Below are 21,959 nucleotides of genomic sequence, written 5' to 3'. Positions count from 1 at the left end.
CTTATTTTCCTTTAGCACATTCATTTCTCCCTGAACAATACAACAGTAAAAGGAAACAATCATATAAACTGAGTGCAATTCACTAATGATCAAGTACCAAGATGCAAATGTACAGTTAGAGAAATAGACAATAGACTAGCAATATTCCCAGTCCACGTACCAGTACCAAAATCACTGATGGTGTGAGACATAGGATTTACCCAGGCCATTGAACACCCCGGGAATGGTTAGAACAGTCTCATCTTTTTCTATGATGTATTACATCTTTTTTTTTGTTTAATCTAAGAAACATCATCTCTTCCTCTCACTCCCCATGTCGTCGTCATCTCTGTTGTCATGTATGGTCCAGGCTTTATGGGTGAGGCTGGCTGAGCGCCCCAGCAATCAGAATTGGTGCATTGCATGTTTTGTGTCTGAGAACAGGAGAGCATGATGGGAGTTGGATGCATTTCCAGATGAAACATGCATGTCCCTGAACAGGAAACTGAAAGGAAAAGTGTTTTTGTGAGCCTGCATCTTGGAAGAGAATGGAAATTGAACGTTATGTTCAGGGTAATCTGAATGGCTTTTAAGTTGTTATGGCATTTGAAAAATAGAGAATGTTTTCCCTTGAAAGACTTTGCTGTGACTTGACTTCTTCTTCAGTGGGGGGGGAGCATTTTGATTTTAAAGGAATGTCTTATTTATCTCTACTGTCATCAAATGATCACTGATTTCTTTTCCAGCCTACATTCTCCCTTTCCAGCTGAACACTGCTACCTAGACAGGATTTGCGTTATATCATAATGCGTGTCTGAGCCCTATTTTCATTAAAACAGCTCCTGCAAAGTTCTTGGGCAGCATTGATGTGAAAAGTTACTCTGTACAATGTCATGTCTCCAGGATCACAGGGGGATGGGAGGCAGCTGGTTGGTGCTTCAGTAGACCTGAGTGATATCACTTTTCTATACAGAGATATAGGGCCTGAGTATTCATAAATCCGGTTAAGTCAATGGAAGCTCCTAATGGCTCGGCATTTCTGAAAATTAAGCCCATATTGTATACATTAGGGCATGCAGTACACTCAAGCACACACACACTATGTGCAACCCTTACTTTACCAGATGAGCAACTACACAAGTAATCTCATTGGGCCTGGTTCTCATTTACAATAAGGCCCCTTTGCATCAGCCTGCCATAAAATGGGTGCACATCTTTAAAGCACCTTACACCAATGTGGCTTAAAGGAGTATAACTGCAAACCAGGTCCTGGTAGAACATCTCTCACCAGTAAGTGCTCAGCAACATGTGTAAGGGTTGCACAATCAGGCCCTGTCATCATTATTAGGGCTGTCTTACCTTGATTTCAGCCATTCAAATAAGAGAGAGAAGAGCTATGGAATGGGTCCAGTCCAAAAGGTAGCCACAGATTAAAAGAGGAGATTCCCCATGCATAACTAACAGATTAGAAGATGCTGTTTTCCAGCGTGACTTTGAAAAGCTTAATGTCTGTCAGTTGTCTTCCCTCACCACAGGAAGGCTTTCGACAGCATGTCCCTGAGATTCTTATTTTGAAATAAGAAGTTTGTCTTTTTAAAGAAGTTACTGTTATCTGCCCTCATTAAACTTGTGTTAACCACAATTAGGGCAAATCTCTAAAGATGGGCAGGTATAGGCAGAGAAACCACTATTCATTGTCGTTTTGAATTAGGAATTGATTTTTTTTTAAAACAAACAAACAAAACCAACCTTTATTCAAATGGACACCATTAAAAACATAAAATTCACGGTCCTTAGTACTTACATGAACCTCTGTACCTGTCTAACCTTGGAATGGGAAATACTGCAGTATCATAGTCACTTTAGAGTGGCAAGCATTGAATTGCTAATGGCAGCTGTAAAGTGGTTATAGAAATACTGACTTGCCTCATAAGGAGCCTTAATTAATGTTTGTAAAATGCTCTAAGCGCCAAAGCTGCCTCCTACATGAAATATTAGAGTTTTAAAATGCTGATTATTTATTGTTGTTGCTCTCTCCTTGTTGTACTGCTCTGCATTGCCAAGTCTCTGAAGGAAGCTTTCCACTGAATTACCAAGGACAGACATAAATCTATATGTTTATGTTATAGTGCATCTATAGGTACACTAACTATAATCGAAATTCATTAGCATGGAAAGTCATCAGGTAGCACCCCAATTATTAGTTACCTTAATCTGTAATTTGAGTTACTAATTGACTCTCTGTCCTTTATTCAGAGGAGGAACCTGAGCTTGGGAAGTTAACAGTATCGAAGGTTAGCTGGGATGGTTTCCAACTCAACTGGACAGCAGCAGAAGGGGCCTATGAGACTTTTGTCATTCAGGTGCAGGAGCCTAACAATCCAGAAGACACTCGGAATCTCACAGTCCCAGGCAGCCTGCGCTTTGTGAATGTTACTGGCCTCAAGGCTAACATGCCCTACACTGTCATCCTTTATGGTGTGATTCAGGGCTACAGGACCAAACCCCTTTCTGTTAACACCACAACAGGTACCCTTTCTAATTCATTCATCGCTTTCCATGCTCCTTCCTTCCTTTGCAGAGAGGCATATAGGCCAGAGCTATTGCAGCATCCAGTGAGCGAATGAATGTCTGCACTCTTTTACATGAGCACCCTTAATCCTAGAGGCTTGTCGGAGCTTGGCTGAACCTGTCATGCCTGGAAATGTCTCATGATGATCAGATTTTCTAGTGAGAGTCTCAGGGCCACCATGCTGTCATTTGCTTTCAGGAGCTCCCATGTGTCCTTAAAACGACTTATTTTTGCTTATTTTACTGACTTCTCTGGTTGGAACTAATTGCAAGACCCAAATGTCTATTGCACATGATCAGAAAGAGCAGACGTTGCCCTGTGAAAGCTGTGAAAACCTGACTTTATAGCCCAGATACTCAAGGCCATGAGCACCTGTGTTTTTTTGGATTCCAAAAGTTATTTCCAAAACAATGCACAAAAAAACAATATGGAATTACTGCTATGGGGTGATCTCCTGTATTGGACTGTTAACCAGTCTGAATCTGTTACTGCTCTCACAATGTGTAAATCAGGAGTAACTGCACTAAAGTGAACAGAATTACAGTGGTGTAAAGCTGGTGTAGGTGAGAGGAGACTCAGGCTTTACACAACCAAAAATTGCATAATATTATCAATAATAATGAAAGTAATTTGTATGACTCATCTCTGCACCTTTCACTGATATGCATTCCCCTTTCACTGATGTTAATATGATGTCTGGGTTGGTGAAAAGCAGAGATGGGCACTAGTCCCCACATTCATATCCAGATCTTGCATCCCTCAAAGCTCAAAGATGTTCCATAGTTTTGGTTCAGGACTATCTCTCATCAATAAAAAATAACATTGTTTTAATGATCTGCAAAACTCTAAATAATTAACCCTCAGATAAAGAGAACCTAGACCACGTGTCCCACCTGCCCAGTCAGATATTTGGTTTTCTTTCCCTTCCAATTTGGATTTTGTCCCTCATCTTCACCTTGCAGGGTTTTATTTATTTGCTCTACCTGCTCTGTACTTGCAGTGGATTGCAACCACTCTCATTTAGCTATGCCTTGGGAGTATATCTCCTGCCACACAGTGCACTTCTACCATCACAAGTCAAACATATCCTTCCTTGGATTGTTCCATGCCACTGCCACTTCTAGATACTTAGCCTATAATTAATGGGACTTTCTATATCTCATTTACTCCATGACAATAGCTGAGACACAGTGGCTCTTCCATCAGATGCACTAATGATCTGTTTCAGACAGTATTCACAGAACCCTTACTTAAAGCCCTTTGCAACCTGCTGTGACTTCTCTCTAGCTTGGAGGATGGCTTAGACTTACTCGTTTGCTCTCTCTGGGCACTCTTATCCAGCAGCTAGAAGGAACTAGGAAAATTTGTAACTGAATTACCAAAATGAGGATGCACTGTTTGCTTGTTGCAGTGGTGCGCTTGGCTAGAGTCTGTTTTTATGACATGAATTGTTCGCTTTGCGCTGTATACTGCAATTGACTTTTCACTGAAAGTATCCATCAGGAGTTCTGAGTATGGGTTGATATCAGATTATAGTCTAGACACAGTGGACATAAATGTCCTTTAGGTGAAGAAAGTAAACTTTAGGAGGTTAAAAAGAAAACAGACCCCAGCTCAAGCCTGGATATTTACACTGCTATTTTTAGCACTGTAGTGCAAATCCAAATCTCTAGATTTGAGGCTCTGAGACTCGCTGCCATGGGTTTCTGCCTGCCATGTAGACATACCCACAGTGTCCTGCCGAAGTATGGCTTATGCATTGCTCTGTCTCTCTTAGTTTAATGGAAACAGCAGAGGACACTCTACTGGAGTTTTCCCCCTATTCCAGTCACATTCACCACCTGGCTTTTCAAGACTTTTATTTCTGGGGGAATTTTCCATTGTCAGAATGTTCTGTGCCTTTTGGGGGCCTGTCAGGAATATCTGCAGAAGGGAAGGAAGACCCAGGAAGCTACCACAGCTTTGTACTTTGGCCCAAGCTCCAGGACTAGATGCCAACTTTCGTGTGTTTTAAACAGGAAGGGAGAGAGGAAAAGCTCAAATGAAACTCAACCTTTTCTCCTTGACCAAGCCTTGGATCTAGTTTCAGTTTATCTTAAAGCAGTGAAATGTATTCTCCAAGTCTTTAAGGGCCTCGGTGTGTTCTTACACATCTGCTTTCATGCTCAGACCTCAAAGGGTATGTCTACACTGCAGCTGAGAATGTGCTTCCCAGTATTAGTAAACAGACATGTCTTAGCTCAGCGTGAGCGAGCACACTAAAAATAGCAGAGTAGTAGGAGGTAGCATAGGTGGAGGCTTGGGCTTGCCATCCAAATAGATACCCAGAGAATCCATGTGGATTGATAGTAGGGTGACCAGACAGCAAATGTGAAAAATCGGGACAGGGGGTGGAGGGAAATAGGAGCCTATATAAGAAAAAGACCCAAAAATCGGGACTATCCCTATAAAATCTGGACATCTGGTCACCCTAGTTGGTATTCAGGTGGCTAGCCTGAGCAGCTGCCGATGCTACCCCAGCTACGCTGCTATTTTTAGCACATTAGTTTGAATACAACTATTGTGTGTCTGTCTACCTGTGCTGGAGAGCATGGTCCCAGCTGCAGTGAAGACATACTCAAGGATGCTTGGCTGCGCTCAGAAGCATGGGCAACCATTGCAGTTTTACAGCTTTCATTAGTGTGGCATTGTTAGACGCTTTCTCTTTTTGACTTTCTTCCTCTTAGCTCATGACCGCTTGCAGCAACCTGTTATTCGAACCCTCCGTTCCCCTTTTCATCGTAGAACTCTGGCAGCTGTGGATGCAAATACAGCATTTCTGAACATAAGGCTTCAGAGGGGACATCTAATTCTCACTCATTTTGTTTTCCTCTTTAGCAGCAGAACCCGAAGTTGGTGAGCTAATGGTTTCCAGCATTACCCCCGAAAGCTTCAACCTTTCCTGGACAGCCCCGGATGAGGCCTTCAAGACCTTTACCATTGAAATTATTGATTCTAGCAGGTTACTGGAGCCCATGGAGTACAACATTTCAGGCAACTTAAGGACTGCTCATATCTCAGGGCTTTCCCCCAAAACTGATTTTATTGTCTACCTCTCTGGGAGCACGCGTGGTTTCCGCACAAAGACAATAAGTGCTGCAGCTACTACAGGTATATAAATCTACCTCACATACTAACATACTCGGCTTTCTCCTAACTCTTCTTTACAGGACATGACCTTTCCCACACCCTTACCTTCCCCAGCCAACTACCCAACACCAAATCCTCTACCTCATCCTACAACGCTTTCTGATGAAGAGCTGCCAGCGTTATCTTAACCTGTAAAATTATGTTTAACCCACCCGTCCAGTGCAGGGAAAGGTAACCATGGTGATGAGCAATGTTCTTATTCACAATGGAAATAATCAGCTTTCTTTCCTCTTGGCTCCATTCGAGCAGGGGCAACTTCTGGTACAGAGGGGAACCTCAACAAGTTTGCTCAGGGGCTGAGCATGGAGCCAATACTTCTCTAGACACACCTCAGCATTGCAACATGTGTTCGTATCTGTTACGTTGCATTTATGGGGGTTATTTCTCTTTAATAGGCAGATATATAGACAAAGGTTTTTCTACTTTTTGAATGGGATTTGGGTGAAATTGACTCCATGGCAGAGGATTTATATAAGGCCTATGCACTATTTTAATCCCATTTAAAACCTCAGATTAGGTTTTACACAGGACTGAAGTGGTTCATGGCCCTAGTCTGGCTGGCTGCACAGGTATGGATTTTGCTCTTAGCATCTAGAACAGCCTTAAGTTTCACATCTGGATCTCTCTGTAGCACAGCCATTCAAAGGAAAGAAGGAATCCTATTGTTGTATGTGTGCAGAATTATACTGGAAGTAGAAATCTAGCAAATTACATTAGTAGATGGATTACTCACGGGAGAGTACTATATCACATGCTGCAATCTTTTATTACCCATAAAGACTCCATTCATATGACCTCTGAAAATGGTTCCCTGCACAAAGTTATCTGAAAACAAGATGCCTACATTAACCTTAAAAACAACAAAGAGTCTGGTGGCACCTTAAAGACTAAAGATTTATTTGGGCATAAGCTTTCGTGGGTAAAAAGCCTCACTTCTTCAGCTGCATGGAGTGGAAGTTATAGATGCAGGCATTACATAATGACACATGAAGAGAAGGGAGTTACCTCACAAGTGGAGAACCAGTGTTGACAGGGCCAATTCGTTCAGGGTGGATGTGGTCCATTCCCAATAATAGATGAGGAGGTGTCAATTCCAGGAGAGGCAAAGCTGCTTCTGTAGTGAGCCAGCCACTCCCAGTCCCTATTCAAACCCAGATTTATGGTGTTAAATCTGCAAATGAATTTTAGTTCTGCTGTTTCTCTTTGACGTCTGTTTCTGAAGTTTTTTTGTTCACGAATAGTTACTTTTAAATTTGTTATAGAATGTCCAGGGAGATTGAAGTGTTCACCTGCTGGCTTTTGTATGTTACTATTCCTGATATCTGATTTGCATCCATTTATTCTTTTACATAGGGACTGTCTGGTCTAGCCAATGTGCATGGCAGAGGGACATTGCTAGCACATGATGGCATATATAACATTAGTAGATGTGCAGGTGAATGAGCCCTTGATGGTGTGACTGATGTGGTTGGATCCTCTGATAGTGTTGCTAGAGTAGATATGGGGACAGAGTAGGCAACGAGGTTTGTTACAAGGTTTGTTTCCTGGGTTAGTGTTCCTATGGTGTGGTATGTAGTTGCTGGTGAGTATTTGCTTCAGGTTGGGGGTCTGTCTGTAAGCAAGGACTGGCCTGCCTCCCAAAGTCTGTGAGAGTGAGGGATCATCTTTCAGGATAGGATGTTGATCTTTGATGATGCGCTGGAGAGGTTTTAGTTGGGGGCTGAAGGTGACGGCCAGTTGTGTTCTGTTATTTTCCTGGTTGGGCCTGTCCTGTAGTAGGTAATTTCTGGGTATCCATCTCACTATCCACGAGAGCTTATGTCCAAATAAATCTGTTAGTCTTTAAGGTGCCAGGAGGATTGCAAACACGTGTCAGTGGGTCAGAATCATGCTGCCCATCTCATACTGCTAAATGAGAGGGGGATTCTGGTGAGATTTTGGCTAAGATGATGGGGTGATGGTGCAGAAAATGTAATTAAATAGGTCTTTTCCATCTCTGACTCCTCTGACATTGATTTTATTTTATTTTATTTTTGGTTCTAATAATTCCGACACATTTCCATTTGTTTTTCTTCCTCTAGTAGATGAACCTCTCCTTAGCAAACTAACTGTCTCAAACGCTACCTCAGACAGTGTGTCCCTCACATGGGAAGCTCAGGATGCTGCCTTTGATCACTTTGTTTTAGAAGTTATAAACTCTGACTTGCCTTTGGATTCTCTGGTGCACACGGTGCCAGGCGCCTCACGGAGTTTTGTAATCACCAACCTAAGAACCGCCACTAATTATACCGTCCAACTGCATGGTCTAATTGATGGCCAAGGTGCTCAGACTTTGACAGCACTGGTTACCACAGGTATTTCACCTTCCAGATTTATTTTTTCTGTTCTTTCTTTTCCTGTCCACCAAACTGCTCTAGAACATGGCTCCAAAGTGACATCACTTTTCCTCATCTAGATGGTCCTCGTTAGTAAATTAAAGAAAGGGTCACTATGGGGACAGGTTGGAATAAGCTGAATCCAAGACTGCTTTGAAAGAAGCGGATCTGGGACCCTGGAAATGGCTGAAAAGTGTCCCCAGAATTAAGGAAGCATAATGGTAAACCTTTGATTGGTTTATTTATATATACACTTATCTGCAAGCTCTCTGTATATATAATGGAATTGCTCCAGATGATTCTCTGGAACATCCTTGCATTTGACTTGGAATACTCTGTGTGTTCATTCCACACCCTCTCTCCTTATTTGCCTGTGATCTTTCTTATCACGGGAATGGGTGCTATGTCTTTGTCATACCAGAAAGGCAACTGCATGCCATTTTGGTTCTTTGTTTGTAAAGGTCAAATGTCTCTCATGGCATTTGTATCTTTTACTGGTGCTTTGGGTAGCATGTTAAATGACCAACAGGAACTGCATGGAGTGGTCCAGTTATTCAGTGCTGGTACCAAGAGTGTTTTTCTGCCTGGCATCTTTACACATCCCTCCAGGAGTGAGCTGGGATTGAAAAGGAAGTCCATCCCTTCTTGATGTTCGGCCCCGTACACTATCACTTGCACTGTTGCCAGTGAATCTTGTAGGGGAATGGGCACCACAGTGCCTTCCAGTGGATGCCAGAGCCTGTCCAGCACTGATGGTGACTACAGGATGTTGAGAACTCATTAAGCCTTGCCTGGAGAGATTTTCAACTTGTGTTGCATGTAGTAACCTTTGAAATCTGGATGCCATGACATGGGCCTGCCTGAGCTAGGGGCGAATGGCATGTAAAGGAATGTGCCCGTTTTGGGCTCGGTGTGGAAAAGATTGTTCTCTACAACCTGCATGCAGGACTGATAGCGCCGTGTCTAGTTTCACCACATTCTCCCTTACGTATATTTGCATCTTGACTACTTTCTGATCTCCTCTGCCGTCTCCCCAGGCACCGAGCTCCCGCCATGACAACTTCATTACCAACCATGCTGGCTCTGCATGATGACAGTCCCAGCATGCATCCTTAATTGGGGTCACTGAGATATCCCTGCTCCTGGACTAGACCAAGGCAGCAGAGTGGATGGGGAACAAACGCTCCTGGCCCATTTAACCTAAGCCTTGGGTGGGTAAATTGTGGTAACTTGCATCAGTTCATATGTCAGTTAATTATAGGTCTCTCTCTGTTCTTTAATTGTTCTGTTGTTGTCATGATTACATCCCCCAGCGTGAGTCACTTACCCAATAACTCCCCCTGAATATCACTGACTCATTTAACCAACACTTTCTTGTCCCCAAAACATTTTAACAAATGGGGTTTTAATTAGGGTGACCAGACAGCAAATGTGAAAAATTGGGATGGGTGAGGGGTAATAGGAACCAATATAAGAAAAAGACCCCAAAATCTGGACTGTCCTGTAAAATCAGCACATCTGGTCACACTAGTTTCAATAAATTCCTCATTGTTGAATTATGTGAAAGCTGGATGGATTTGACTCCAATTTCCCAGGTTATTCCTTTGAGGATGAGAATGAAATTTATGTCAAAAGAGAATATTTTTCCCTAAGAAGAATTATAAAGGCCTGAAAAAGGGAGTTGCAGTGATCTTGTGTCCTCCATTCAGTGGTCCACAGTGTGACCTTGTGGATAGGGTGCTGCCACTGGCCTGCTGCATGAGCTTGGTCAAATCTCTTCACTCACTTGTGCCTCAGTTTCCCCATCTGGACAGTGAGGATAATGATCCTGATCTGCTTGGTAAAGCACTTTAACATGAAGTGTGCCATCATTTAGAGAGTTGGCCTTCTGCAAAATTAAAGTCACGGTTCAGATTTATGCAAGCATCAAGAGCCTAATTTTCAGAGGTGCTAAGCATCTGCAGTTCCCTTGGACTTCACGGGTGCTTAACACTTCTGCAAATCAGACCCAAGTTTAGGCCAGACCACTGAATATATTTAACACTAAACAAAAGAGAGCGAGAAAAAAAATTAAAACTAATAAACACCTGCGAGAGGTTAAATTTAAAGCCCTTATAAATGGCTATTTGCAATGCCCAGCTCCTTGTTTCTTCACCCATTGCTCAGCAGATGGTAAAGGCTGGCTATGTTGCTCAGCACCCTTCAGTAGCCATAACTCTCTTCTGCTACTAAGCACTGCCCTGCTCTAAGTAATGCTTTCTCTTCACCTGTGTTCCTTTTCCTTCAGAGGCCAAGCCACAGCTGGGCACGCTCACACTCACAAACGTTACCCCCGACAGCTTCAACCTCTCATGGACTGCGAGAGATGGGCCTTTTGCAAAGTTTGTTATAAATGTTAGAGATTCCTATGCAGCCCACGCACCGCAGGAGCTTACGGTGGCAGGAGGGGCCCGCAGCGCTCGCATCTCAGGCTTGGCAGATTACACTGGCTATGATATTAACATTCAGGGCACCACCAATGCAGGGGTCCACTCAGAGCCCCTCACTGCTTTTGTCATGACAGGTACCCATTTAAAGGCTGCTGCTTTGTGCGTGTGGGGGGGGGGGTTGTGTAAAAAATAAATAAATAAATCATTGATTAATGTGGAGGAAAAGAGAGAACTGTGCTGGCTGTTTCTCTGTGAAACTGAGTAATGTTGACACTTAAACTGATCATCCAGTTTTAGGGCGAGGGAAGGGAGAACAGATTCAGATGAATTGAGAACCCATCCAAATCTTTATTCCTAACTTCAGCTGCAATTAACCTTCCCCTCAAGCTTTCAAAAACTAAGGTTAACTTCATGGGCCCATTTATCTAACCTGAATGTCTTCTAGGCCTCTTTTCAACTCTTGGCTATTTAGAGCAGCCCTGACCTTTAAAATTCTGCCTGTCCTCCAGGGTCAGTTCCACTGAATAACACTTATCATCTATGAGATGGATGTCTCCTTTCTGCAGGACATGTGGCAACTGAAAGGGCCAGGACTTCGGGCACCCTCGTGCCTATTTGAACCCCTGCATGTGGCAGTAAGAGAGGACATCAAGATTCAGCCCATTTCTTGTTGCTATTTCACTCTTTAACCAGATCAAATCTAATATAATAACCTGGCAGTCATGCATGTATGATAGTGCTGCCTCCAATCCATTTATACTCCTTGAAGACTAAGCATTCCTTGCACATCGTATCACAATAACAGAGGCTGTCACTACGTCTTCTCTCCATTCTTTGTATGCTTTGCCTCAACCAAACAGCCATCCTGCATGTGCATGCATCCAGAAGCTCATGTCTTATTCTCTATCCTTTTCTTCCTCACTCCAGTAAAACACAGAAGTAACACCATCAGCTGAGGCATTATGCTCCATTAGCCTCCCTTGCATAAGGCGGTCTGCACAAGCCCTTCACTGAAGCCCCAAGGTTGCAGTTTGCACTGACTATGCCCTCCCTCCCTGATGGTAGAGTTTTACAAATGAACCAGTGTTTGCCTTCTCCTGTCCTATTCTTTGCTGCTCCAAAGAACAGATGCTTCCCTGTAGCAAATGTGGCATTGCTAGATTTGAAGGCAAGTTTCCCTGATCTAGATACCAGTGTGAACACAAGAACAAATGGATATAAACTGGACATTAGGAAGTTAGACTTAAAATTAGATGAAGGTTTCTAACCATTAGAGGAGTGAAGTTCTGGAACAGCCTTCCAAGGGGAGTAGTGGGGGCAAAAGACATATCTGGCTTCAAGACTAAGTTTGATAAGTTTATGGAGGGGATGGTATGACGGGATAGCCTAATTTTGGCAATTAATTGATCTTTGATTATTAGCAGGTAAATATGTCCAATGGCTTGTGATGGGATGATAGATGGGGCGGGATCTGAATTACTACAGAGAAGTCTTTCCTGGGTGCTGGCTGGTGAGTCTTGCCCACATGCTCAGGGTTGAGCTGATTGCCATATTTGGGGTCAGGAAGGAATTTTCCTCCAGTGCAGATTGGCAGAGGCCCTGGAGGTTTTTCATCTTCCTCTGCAGCATGAGGCATGGGTCACTTGCTGGAGATTCTCTGCACCTTGAGGTCTTTAAACCATGATTTGAGGACTCCAATAACTCAGACATAGGTTAGGGGTTTGTTACAGGAGTGGATGGGTGAGATTCTGTGGCCTGCATTGTGCAGGAGGTCAGACTAGATGATCATAATGGTCCCTTCTGACCTTAAAGTCTATGAGTCTATGCTATGCTTTGCTCCCTGCAAACCAATGAATTCTTGTCTGCCTGTAGTGCATGTAAATCTGTTTCTAGAAAATAATTTCAATGTTTCAGATCCTTTATTTATTTATCAAAGCTCCAGCAAACCAAACCTACGAGGAGTTGAATCTAGTATTTCTTGAGGATGCTCAGTAGGAGAGGAGTATAAATCCCTTAAACCACTCTGTCATGCTGTCTGGACCATGACCATAAGCACCAGAGTGTCGAGAAGCAGGGCAGAGACCCCGAACTGCTTGTATGTTCTATACTTAGATTTCACCGACCCAGTAAAAGTATGAATTCCTGAAGCATTATAACAGTCTTACCGTGGAGTCACAGACAGTCCCTTTGATCATTCCAGTCTATTTTGCCACCCAGGCAAGCTGGACTTAGTGTTAGTTGGATGCTATACACCTTAGATCACAAAATATTCAGGTTACTCCCATTCCCAAAGGACAAGTCACTTATCCTAGGTCAATTTGTACCTTAGATCTGACACCAAAGACAACGCTTGTAGCCAATCCAATAGTAAACTAAGGATTTATTAACTAAGAAAAGAAATGAAAGAGTTATTACAAGGCTAAAGCAGGCAAACATATGCACACAAACCAATCTATGGTTTCAGAAGATGACACAGGGCTGGTCTACACTAGGGGAGGGGATAAATCTAAGATACGCAACTTCAGCAACATGAATAACGTAGCTGAAGTCGAAGTATCTTAGATCGAATTACCTACCATCCTCAAGGCGCGGAATCGACGTCCGCGGCTCCCCCGTCGACTCCACTACTGCCGTTCTCGTTGGTGGAGTTCCAGAGTCGACAGGAGCACGTTCGGGGATCGATATATCGTGTCTAGATGAGACGTGATATATCGATCCCCAAGATATCGATTGCTACCCGCCAATAGGGTGGGTAGTGAAGACGTAGCCACAGTTGTAGAAATCTGTCAGCTCTGAATGTCTAGGACAATGAAGGACTAACCCAGTTTGACCTAGGGATCTCGGCTTCTCTTTTGTGTCCTGTGAGAGTCCAAACAGCAAAAGAGATGAACATTTTTTCTTGTCAGCTATTTTTAGTTCCTTCTTCCAGACTGGAACTAGCCCTTTTGCTGGTAGCCTCTTCATGGGTGTTGCGGAACTATTAGCAAAGTCTTTATATTGTGATGTCCCACAGTGGCCCATTTAGTTTTGATAGGCCTTCTTGATGGACAGGAAACAAACCCACCTGGCTGGATTCATAGTTTCAGAGCAAACATTTTTACAGTTGCACAGCAAAAACTTAAATATTAACTTACAGCCCCGCCCATTTGTGAGATTAGTGCATGCAACAACTTGCAAGCATTTCATAGAGTCTAAACACTAAACACGTTGTTATAATTCCAATACCCATCTAACCATACTAATGCACAGCTAAAACAGACGGGTTTCCAGCACTGAATTTTTCAGTGCTCGGCTGGGGCCTAAAGCCTTGCCCAGAGCTGGCACCTGGGTCTGCCCACGTCATGCGCTCCACATGCATCAAATTCTAACAAAGCCTTTAGCACATCACTGTGCAGCCATGGAAACTCGAGGACTTATAGATTATTAAGTGGCTTAATACTGTGGATGGGAGAATGAGGGAAACAATGTCTTAGTTCCTACAAGAAGGCCACAGGGTGCCCCAAAGTCATTTCTCTGGTCCTTCCCTTGTTAATAGTAAGAAATATTTCACTGTTCATGCCTAGGTTTTGAAGAGCCATGTGGCTTTTTAGTAGAGATGGCCTCAAGCCTAGAAGTTCCTGATCAAAACCCAAACTTTCCCAAAGTTTGGAAGTTGGAGGTCCGGATCTGAGCTCCTGGATCAGACTAAGGCTCTGTCTACTGTTGGAGCGAGGGGTGTGGTTCCCAGTTAACACAGACATACTTCTTTTGCTCTCATCAAATCAGCACACTAGACATAGTAGTGTAGCCACGATAGCATGGGTAGTGGCGAGCAGAAGTATGGGCTGGCCACCTCTAGTTCTTAGCTGTGCGCTACGGGTAGGTTTGTACTCGGAGCAAAGCCTGTGCTGCCCCTTGCTGCTACTTGCATTACCACAGCCGCATTACCATCACTGCGCTACTATGTTTAGTGTGCTTGCTCGATGCGAAGTCGCACAAGTGTGTCTGTGTGAGCTGAAAATCACTCTCCGACCTCCAAGCATAGACATAGCCTATGCTGAAGAATTCAGCTCTGAAACTTTCTCAGGTGCCTGAGCTGTGTATTTCAGCTCCACGCTTCTGGTTTGGAGCCCATCTCTACTGTTCAGTGCTCTTTCTGTCGTCACACATACTGAAGTGCAGGCAGGGTTATTTTGGGGGGGTGGGGTGGGAAGTTAAGGACCAAATCCACTCAACTCTTACTAGGGATAAACTTCCACTGTAGTAAGTGATCATGTCGAGGAAGGATAGCAAGATTCCATGAGTGGGCCATCTGAGACAGCAAAGCCAGATTTTTAAAAAAGCTTACAGTCAGATTGCCAAGGGCTGAGCACCCACCATCAGGGCTAGATTCTCAAAAATGCTCAGCATCCAGTAACTCCCACTGTGACCCCTAGGACCAGATATTCAGATAAGCTCAGCAGGCTGGGCTCTTTTGAAAGCCTGGCCACTTATTTCAGTGCCTACATGGAAACTGGCCTCTTTTGAACCAATGGCCCTATGCCTCTGAACTTTAACTAGGGCCATTTTGGTCTAAAAACTACCAGAATAAGCATTGGCATCTCTTTAAGTTGTCAACATATCAGTTAAAGGGAAGAGAGGAGAGGAATGGTTGGCTATTAAGATTTTTGGCCAGTCTGTTCTTCAGCCATTATTTGCTGCCATTAGCTGTTGCTAGCACAATCTCTCAAAGAAGCAATCCTTCAGTTGTTTAGATCTTACGCTTGCAGTGACCCATGTTGGTTTAAGCCTTGGTTCTGTTGGGTCAACCACTGGAAAGAACAGCAGGCGATACTCGTGTGAAGTTGTGAGATATGTCAGACTTGAGGTTTGTCCCTAAAGCAATGGTGATGGAGAGGGGAGGACGGAAATAGATGTGTTATTCAAATCACTGCAAACCTGTATTATTCACAACTCATTCAGTGTGCATATGAAATTGAAGAAACTTGTTTAAGTATCCAGGTTGGGGATTTTCAAAGGGACCTACAGGAAGTAGGCACCCAAATCCCATTGACATGCAGTGGGAACTGAACATCTAATTTCTTCAGGATCCTTTGAATATCTCAGCCCTGTTGTAGTGGCCACGCATTTCCATTAAATCTTGTGTTTTTCGGGGGAAACTTGTGATTGATGTTTGCTGGAAGCTGTGACATTGTCTAACTCCCAATGTTTGTTTGTTTGTTTTTTTTGCTTCTTTTCTTTTTTGTTTTTTTGCACCTTCCCTTCTCTTAGAGTCCATGCCCCCACTGGAAAACCTAACTGTCTCTGACATTAATCCTTATGGGTTCACGGTGTCCTGGATGGCATTGGAGAATGCCTTTGACAACTTTCTAGTAATCGTGGTGGATTCTGGCAAGCTGCTGGACCCACAGGAGTTCCTCCTTACAGGAGCCCAGCGGCAACTGGAGCTTAAAGGCCTTATTACTGGCATTGGCTATGAGGTTATGCTTTATGGTTTTGCCAAGGGGCGCCAAACAAAGCCCCTAAGCACTGTGGCTGTTACAGGTATATTATCGTGGGCAAATTGTTCTTTTCCGTCCTCTTTTTCATGCTTCTCTTCTCACCTGGAAGATGTGGTGTGCAATCCATTTGCAAAACAAACCATGGCTTTTGCATATCCTTTTCCATCATGGCTACACATACCTCATCATGATTGAAAGGTTCACTAATGTGATCCCATTTCTATGTTTCTTGGTATTCTCTTTATGTTCTGTCTCTTTGGGGTTGAGTGGAGAAGAGTGGAACAGGGTGGAGGGTAAATTGCTCCATGCAAGAACCCTTAGCTGGAGAAAGGAGACCAGATGCATGAGTTCATCATGTTATAAGCCATCAAGTACCTCGGTATTCTTCAATTGTCTATCCTTCAGGACCATTCAGGAGAGTCATACTGGGCTTCCTGCCCATGGACTCTTTCCCTTCATTCTCCATGCCAATCTTACACAGAAAATAAACAAGAGGATCATTACAACCAATAGCGTTGGGCATCTCTTAACAAAGCATTGCCCGTGTTCTCATTCTCATCGCAGCTGAGTTTTTCCAGCTGCATTTTGGCCTTATTGAACAATTATTGCTAGCTGACTGGTTCTTTTCACCAAGTCTTACCTACACAATTTGCTCATTCCATGCACCAGCAAAGCCGGAGTTATATGGCTGAACGTTGGTGAGAAAATAAATATGGACCTTTTATTGTGAAAAATACAACCACATTGGAGATACTGTTACTAGTCTGGTAGCATTTCTACAGCTAGTGATGTCTAGAGTACCCTATGAGGCAGATAACCACAATAATAGTGAGAAACCATCTTAGTTAACTGCTAGAATCCTCTTAGGTGGATTCCTCTACTAGAGATTTTACATAAACCTCTTTGGACTTGAGTGTGCAGCATTGCGGATATAGATTTTCTTGATTTCCCATTGCTGCTTCAGCACTGACTCCAAAGGAAAAGTGGACACCATAGTCTAGATCACAAGCATCAAGAAGTCCAGAACCACATGCAATAGTTGTTAGGAATGAAGGAACTTTTTAGTGGCGCCTCTACAGTGCTCCTATCAAAGGGGGAGAAACAAGTAACAGTGTGTAGGCACAGCTGCAGATTATGAACAATGCCTTGTTTTTATTTGTCATAAAGGTCTCATAAAGGATGGGTAACTCTAGTGGAGGCCAGAGAACAAACAAACATCACTTTTACTATTATTATCTTTATATTGTATGACAGGGGCAAATGGCGTGTATCCAGATATTTGTTCTGCTTTGGGGTATTGTAAAGGTTGGGCACTTCTACATGCACAATCAAATATATCTTGTACAGTGCTTGTATAACTCTGAATATCCAAAGGTTTTTTTTCTTTTTTATAGCTAGCAGATTATTCCAATTTCTTTGAACTGTGGCTGGATATTTGCAGCGTGCTCTGATCTGACCTAGAGCAGGTCATATGAACTGGTAGGTTGGAAAAAATCTAATTTCTTCTTCCTACTGATTTCTTCTCCTCTTTTTAGAAGCAGAACCCGAGGTTGACAACCTTCTGGTTTCAGATGCTACCCCAAGTGGCTTCCGTCTGTCCTGGACTGCAGATGATGGGGTCTTCGACAGCTTTGTTCTTAAAATCAGGGATACCGACAGGCAGTCTGACCCACGGGAACTAATTGTTCCAGGCCATGAACGCACCCAAGATATAACAGGGCTGAAAGAGGGTACTAAGTATGACATTGAACTCTATGGACTTATCAGTGGACAGCGTTCCCAGCCCATAAGTGCAGTGGCTTCCACAGGTATTGTCTCTACAATGGAGGGAGAAAAGCATGATGTGCATGTCTGTCTCTTTAATTTCTGTCCCTCTCACGTCCAGTTTGATGTCTCACAAAGTTTTTAAAAGTCCTTTGCCCCCACAACTCTCACCAAGATTTCTTTTCTTTGCAATCTGCTCCATCTGATGGAGCACGCTCTTCTGGGTGGTCTTGTTCACCATATTTAATAAAACACAAGGAGGGCTATTTCATACTTGTTATCTGAAGACAAGCAGCATAGTCTAGTGATTAGAGCACATGGCTTGGGAGACAGGAGATTTGCCTTCTATTGCAGGCACTGTCCAGGATTTGCTATGCAACTTTGGACAGTCAGTTGTCTTCACTCTCTCTGTTTCCCACTTGTGAAAGATGGATGATAAAACTTACCTAGCTCACAGGGCTATTGAGCGGCTACTCAATTAGGGCTTGATTTGCAAGGTTGCCAGGTGCTAAGCACCCTCAACTCACACTGATTTTAATGGGTGATAAAGATGCTCAGCAGTTCACAAGAGTCTTCAGCATCAAGCCCTTAGTGTCTGGGAAGCATTTGCAGGATCAAGCCCTTAGTGTCTGGGAAGTGCTCTGAAGTCCTCAAATAGAGGACACTATAGATTACCTTAACTGTGAGTACAGTACCCTGGTGTCAGTGCTTATTTAGCTGAGACTTACAGTTAATGGGATCCCCAAGGAAAGAGGCAGACACAAGACTTTATTAGTGCCATTTTGCTTAAAAAAACCCAGGACTGGATTCTACACTGTATCATGCCAGCTTAACGCAGGCAGAATTCCATTGACTTCAATGGAGCTAAGCTAGCACAGAACTGGAGTAATGCCAATGCCATGGTCCTGAAGCCCGATTCCTGGGTGCCCAGCTCCTGTGTGTGCCTTTCAAATCTCCCCTGGAATACACTCTCACATCCAGGCCATTTTAAACTACCAGAGTGGTATAAAGGGGTCTTGGTGAAAATGCGAATCAGGCCCTAAATCTGGCTTGCTAACCTTTAGCCAGTGTTTGGAGAAGAAAAGAGACAATGGTAGATCAGGGTTGGAAAGCATCCACTGAGACTGCATGGCACCATGATTCATCTAACTGGTCCCCCACGGTTGAGGGGGAACGCACACTTGTGACCAGCTTCCAACTGATCACAACCATGTTCCTTAAGCAAACATCAAGCAAATGTACTTACGGTCTGAGGCATTTGCAATAAGCAGAACACCAATCCACCACAGACAGCCTTTTGTCAGACTACAGGTTTGACTCACAAGAGAGGGTGATGTTTAAAGTCAACTATGCTTTTTAGCAGCATGTCCCCATTTTCACTGACTCACGGACTATTTATGGTAAACCACAGGCAGTTATAAATTTCCTCATGCCTACATTCTGATTTGGCCGTTGCAGAAAGATTTAGGAGCATGTCAGCTATTGATGCTAATAGTCCAGAAGACAGACACCCATACATAGCCCATGGATAGTTGATAATAGAGCTGGGCCCGTAAAATCCCAGTTAAATGATTTAGGCTGATGGTTATGCCACTCCCAGCAACAGTAGCCAATGCCACCAAGAAATCTGATCAACTTTTTGAGTTAGTAGCTTCTATCTGTTAGACTTTCTGCGATGATGGTAAAGAAATATTTGGAGGAATTTTGACATTTCACCATTATTTTCCCTTCCAAATAGGAAGCAAAAGTCAAAATATCAAAATATGTCATGAAATGAAAAATATCAAAAAGATTTAATGGAAACTGTAGACATTTTTGATCAAAAAGAAATAATTTGATGTGCCAAAAAATATCTTTATGTTTTGTTTGAAAAAAAAATGGCTGGAAACAAAAATGTCATTTTGTTTTTGAAACATTCATTCAAAATTATTTCGATTCCCCTGATTGGAAAAATAGACGCATGCAGCCAAACTCAACAGTTTTCTGCAGAACATTTCCGTTTTATTGAAACTGCATTTTTGTGCAGTAATTTGCAAAATTTGTTTAAACAGCTTTATGGACAGTCGGTGTCAGACGAACTAACTGACTCAGGGGACTGGGCCACAGAGCCTTTCTCGTATACCCATCAGAAAGACCAAAGATAAAATGTCCATTTGGAAACTGAACTTCTCCTTCACACCAAGTTGTGGGCCCTCTAGCACGGCGCAGAGTCACACTGGCAGTGGATGTGAACCTAAAATGCTTTGTGCTGTCACTGTCCATGCTGCACCTGTGCTGTGGCTCAACGGTATAGTCCGATATTGACATCAATGGGACTATTCAAACAGAGTGCAATTCGCCCCATGCAGAGAGGCACCCTTCAGGCCATACATCACATAAATGCTGAGAATAGGGCATAGGTGGGGCTAAAGTGGTATTCAAGGGCGCTCCATGCAGGGATGAATTTCAGCCATGCTTAAAGATGTCAGGATCTGGTCCCACCAGAGGTTTTCAGTCTCCAGGGCTATCAACCCATCAGCTTTCAGCAGCTACTAAATTCACTTGAATTACAAAACTAAATCAATATTATTTCTAGCTCTGTCTCATCCACGTTTTTTCTTCTTCACTGTTTCCCCTGGATCGTGGATTTATGGCTAAATCGGCAGCCGATTTGGTGCAGTGCACTTTTACCAAACTCAATTTCCTTTGTCTTTAAGCCTCACCCTCCCACCCCCTCCCCCGCTCTTGTTTTTGAACAAACCCAGCAGGCCCAAGGTGGACAGCTGAGCTGTGGAGATAATTTACAGTTCTCAAGGGAGCGCACATGGTTCTCTTCTCCTTTCCCTTCTATTAATTTAGTGCCCTGCTGCTGGAGCTCCCAGGAGCACCTGGAAGTCACGATCCTCTCTGACCCCTTTTACTGCAAACTCTTTCTTTGCAAGCCATTTCACCCGCAGGCCTTCTTTTTTCCTTTCACCCTACACCCTGGCTTGTCTCCACTCATCCTCTTAATATAGCTTGTGTTTGGTATGTGTCACTCTTCTGCTAATGGACTTCTCTTGTGTGGGCTATTTCTTTTTGTTAACCATTACCAGGATTGTTTTTGTTACAGTCAAAAGGGCAGATTAGGACTGAAACGCTGCATGTGAACTTCTAAGCGCCAGGTGTTGTCACCCCACAGTGCTGGGAGCCCTCATCACACTTAAGATCTAATTGGTTAAAATACTGCTCAAACCTTGGCAAAAATTTAGAACATGTCTTCAGACTGAAGCTCTTTGACACATGTTTTTCTGCTTATCTAAGTGGTGCATGCAGTCCGATTTACATGTCTGATTCCAGCCAATGTGTATACAAACTTATTTGGAGCCAGGGTTGGAAGGGCAACAGGTTTTTAACATAGGGGCATGCATGTGTGTGTGTGAGAGAGAAAGAGAGAGAGAGAGAGAGAGAGAAACCAAAACCTCAGAAAGTTCACAGTTCCCCTATCCCTCGTAAGACCTATCTACCTCCAGTGGTTCCACCTATGCAAAAATTTATATGGGGCCATATTCACTGTTATGCTCTGGCTGCCTTGTGTTGCTCTGGCAATGCAAATTAATCATAAAGCTAGCTTAACTGGTTGCATTTACACACCAACCAGTGACTATTCTTCTTCTTACTTATCTTAAGTGCCAACAATGTGTTCAGCGCTGTACAAAACAAGACAGCTTTCAACTCAAATGAGTTTGCAGCCGAAACATCAGCTGCATTGCTCTCAATATGTACATACCTTGCCTTGGCCCCTTTAAATTCTGCTTAGTGATGTCTCCTGCTTTGGAAAGAGCCAGAGAGAATAAGCAGTGGTTTTATCCATAGGAATGAATGCCAAAAGAATTCCTTCCCTGTCCTCCTCCCTCTAAATGATTTGTTCTCTGGCTCTAAATATCTGGTCACTTCCCAGCCAGGGAATGTGTTTTTCCCCTCCTGCTGCCTGGGTAAAATGCTGCTTTCATAGGCAGAGCTCAAGTTCAAGCAGCTTTCAGCCGGGGGCTCTACTCTGGTGTTGAGGGAATGGAATACTCCCCATTTTCATAAGCAGGGTGCAGGGCAGCTGCACAGCCAGACCAGAGGTGATATTGCAGCCTGTCCTAGTGGATCTATGTAATTGTGGTCCCATTGGCTGCAATGATTCCTTTCTGCATGCCATTACAGA

At 43.4% G+C, this 21,959-nt stretch overlaps 1 protein-coding gene across 4 annotated transcripts in view; it reads left to right on the top strand.

Annotated features, from left to right (window-relative positions):
- TNC (tenascin C) overlaps positions 1-21,959 on the top strand; it is a 94,697-nt gene that overhangs the window by 55,778 nt on the left and 16,960 nt on the right. For 2 of the 4 annotated variants that reach the window (XM_030535647.1, XM_030535646.1), the window contains exons 11-13: positions 2,236-2,508; positions 5,429-5,701; positions 17,560-17,832. In XM_030535647.1, the coding sequence (XP_030391507.1) occupies positions 2,236-2,508; positions 5,429-5,701; positions 17,560-17,832 (819 nt within the window). Of the gene's footprint in view, positions 1-2,235; positions 2,509-5,428; positions 5,702-7,821; positions 8,095-10,402; positions 10,679-15,794; positions 16,068-17,559; positions 17,833-21,959 lie in introns of all 4 variants that reach the window. The other 2 variants (XM_030535649.1, XM_030535648.1) reach the window with 2 other exon arrangements.

This window comes from Gopherus evgoodei, chromosome 16 (assembly GCF_007399415.2).
Source record: "Gopherus evgoodei ecotype Sinaloan lineage chromosome 16, rGopEvg1_v1.p, whole genome shotgun sequence".
In the NCBI taxonomy this organism is placed as follows: Eukaryota; Metazoa; Chordata; order Testudines; family Testudinidae; genus Gopherus; species Gopherus evgoodei.
The sequence above is the reverse complement of the archived record's forward strand: the minus strand, read 5'-3'. Positions and strand labels throughout refer to the sequence as shown.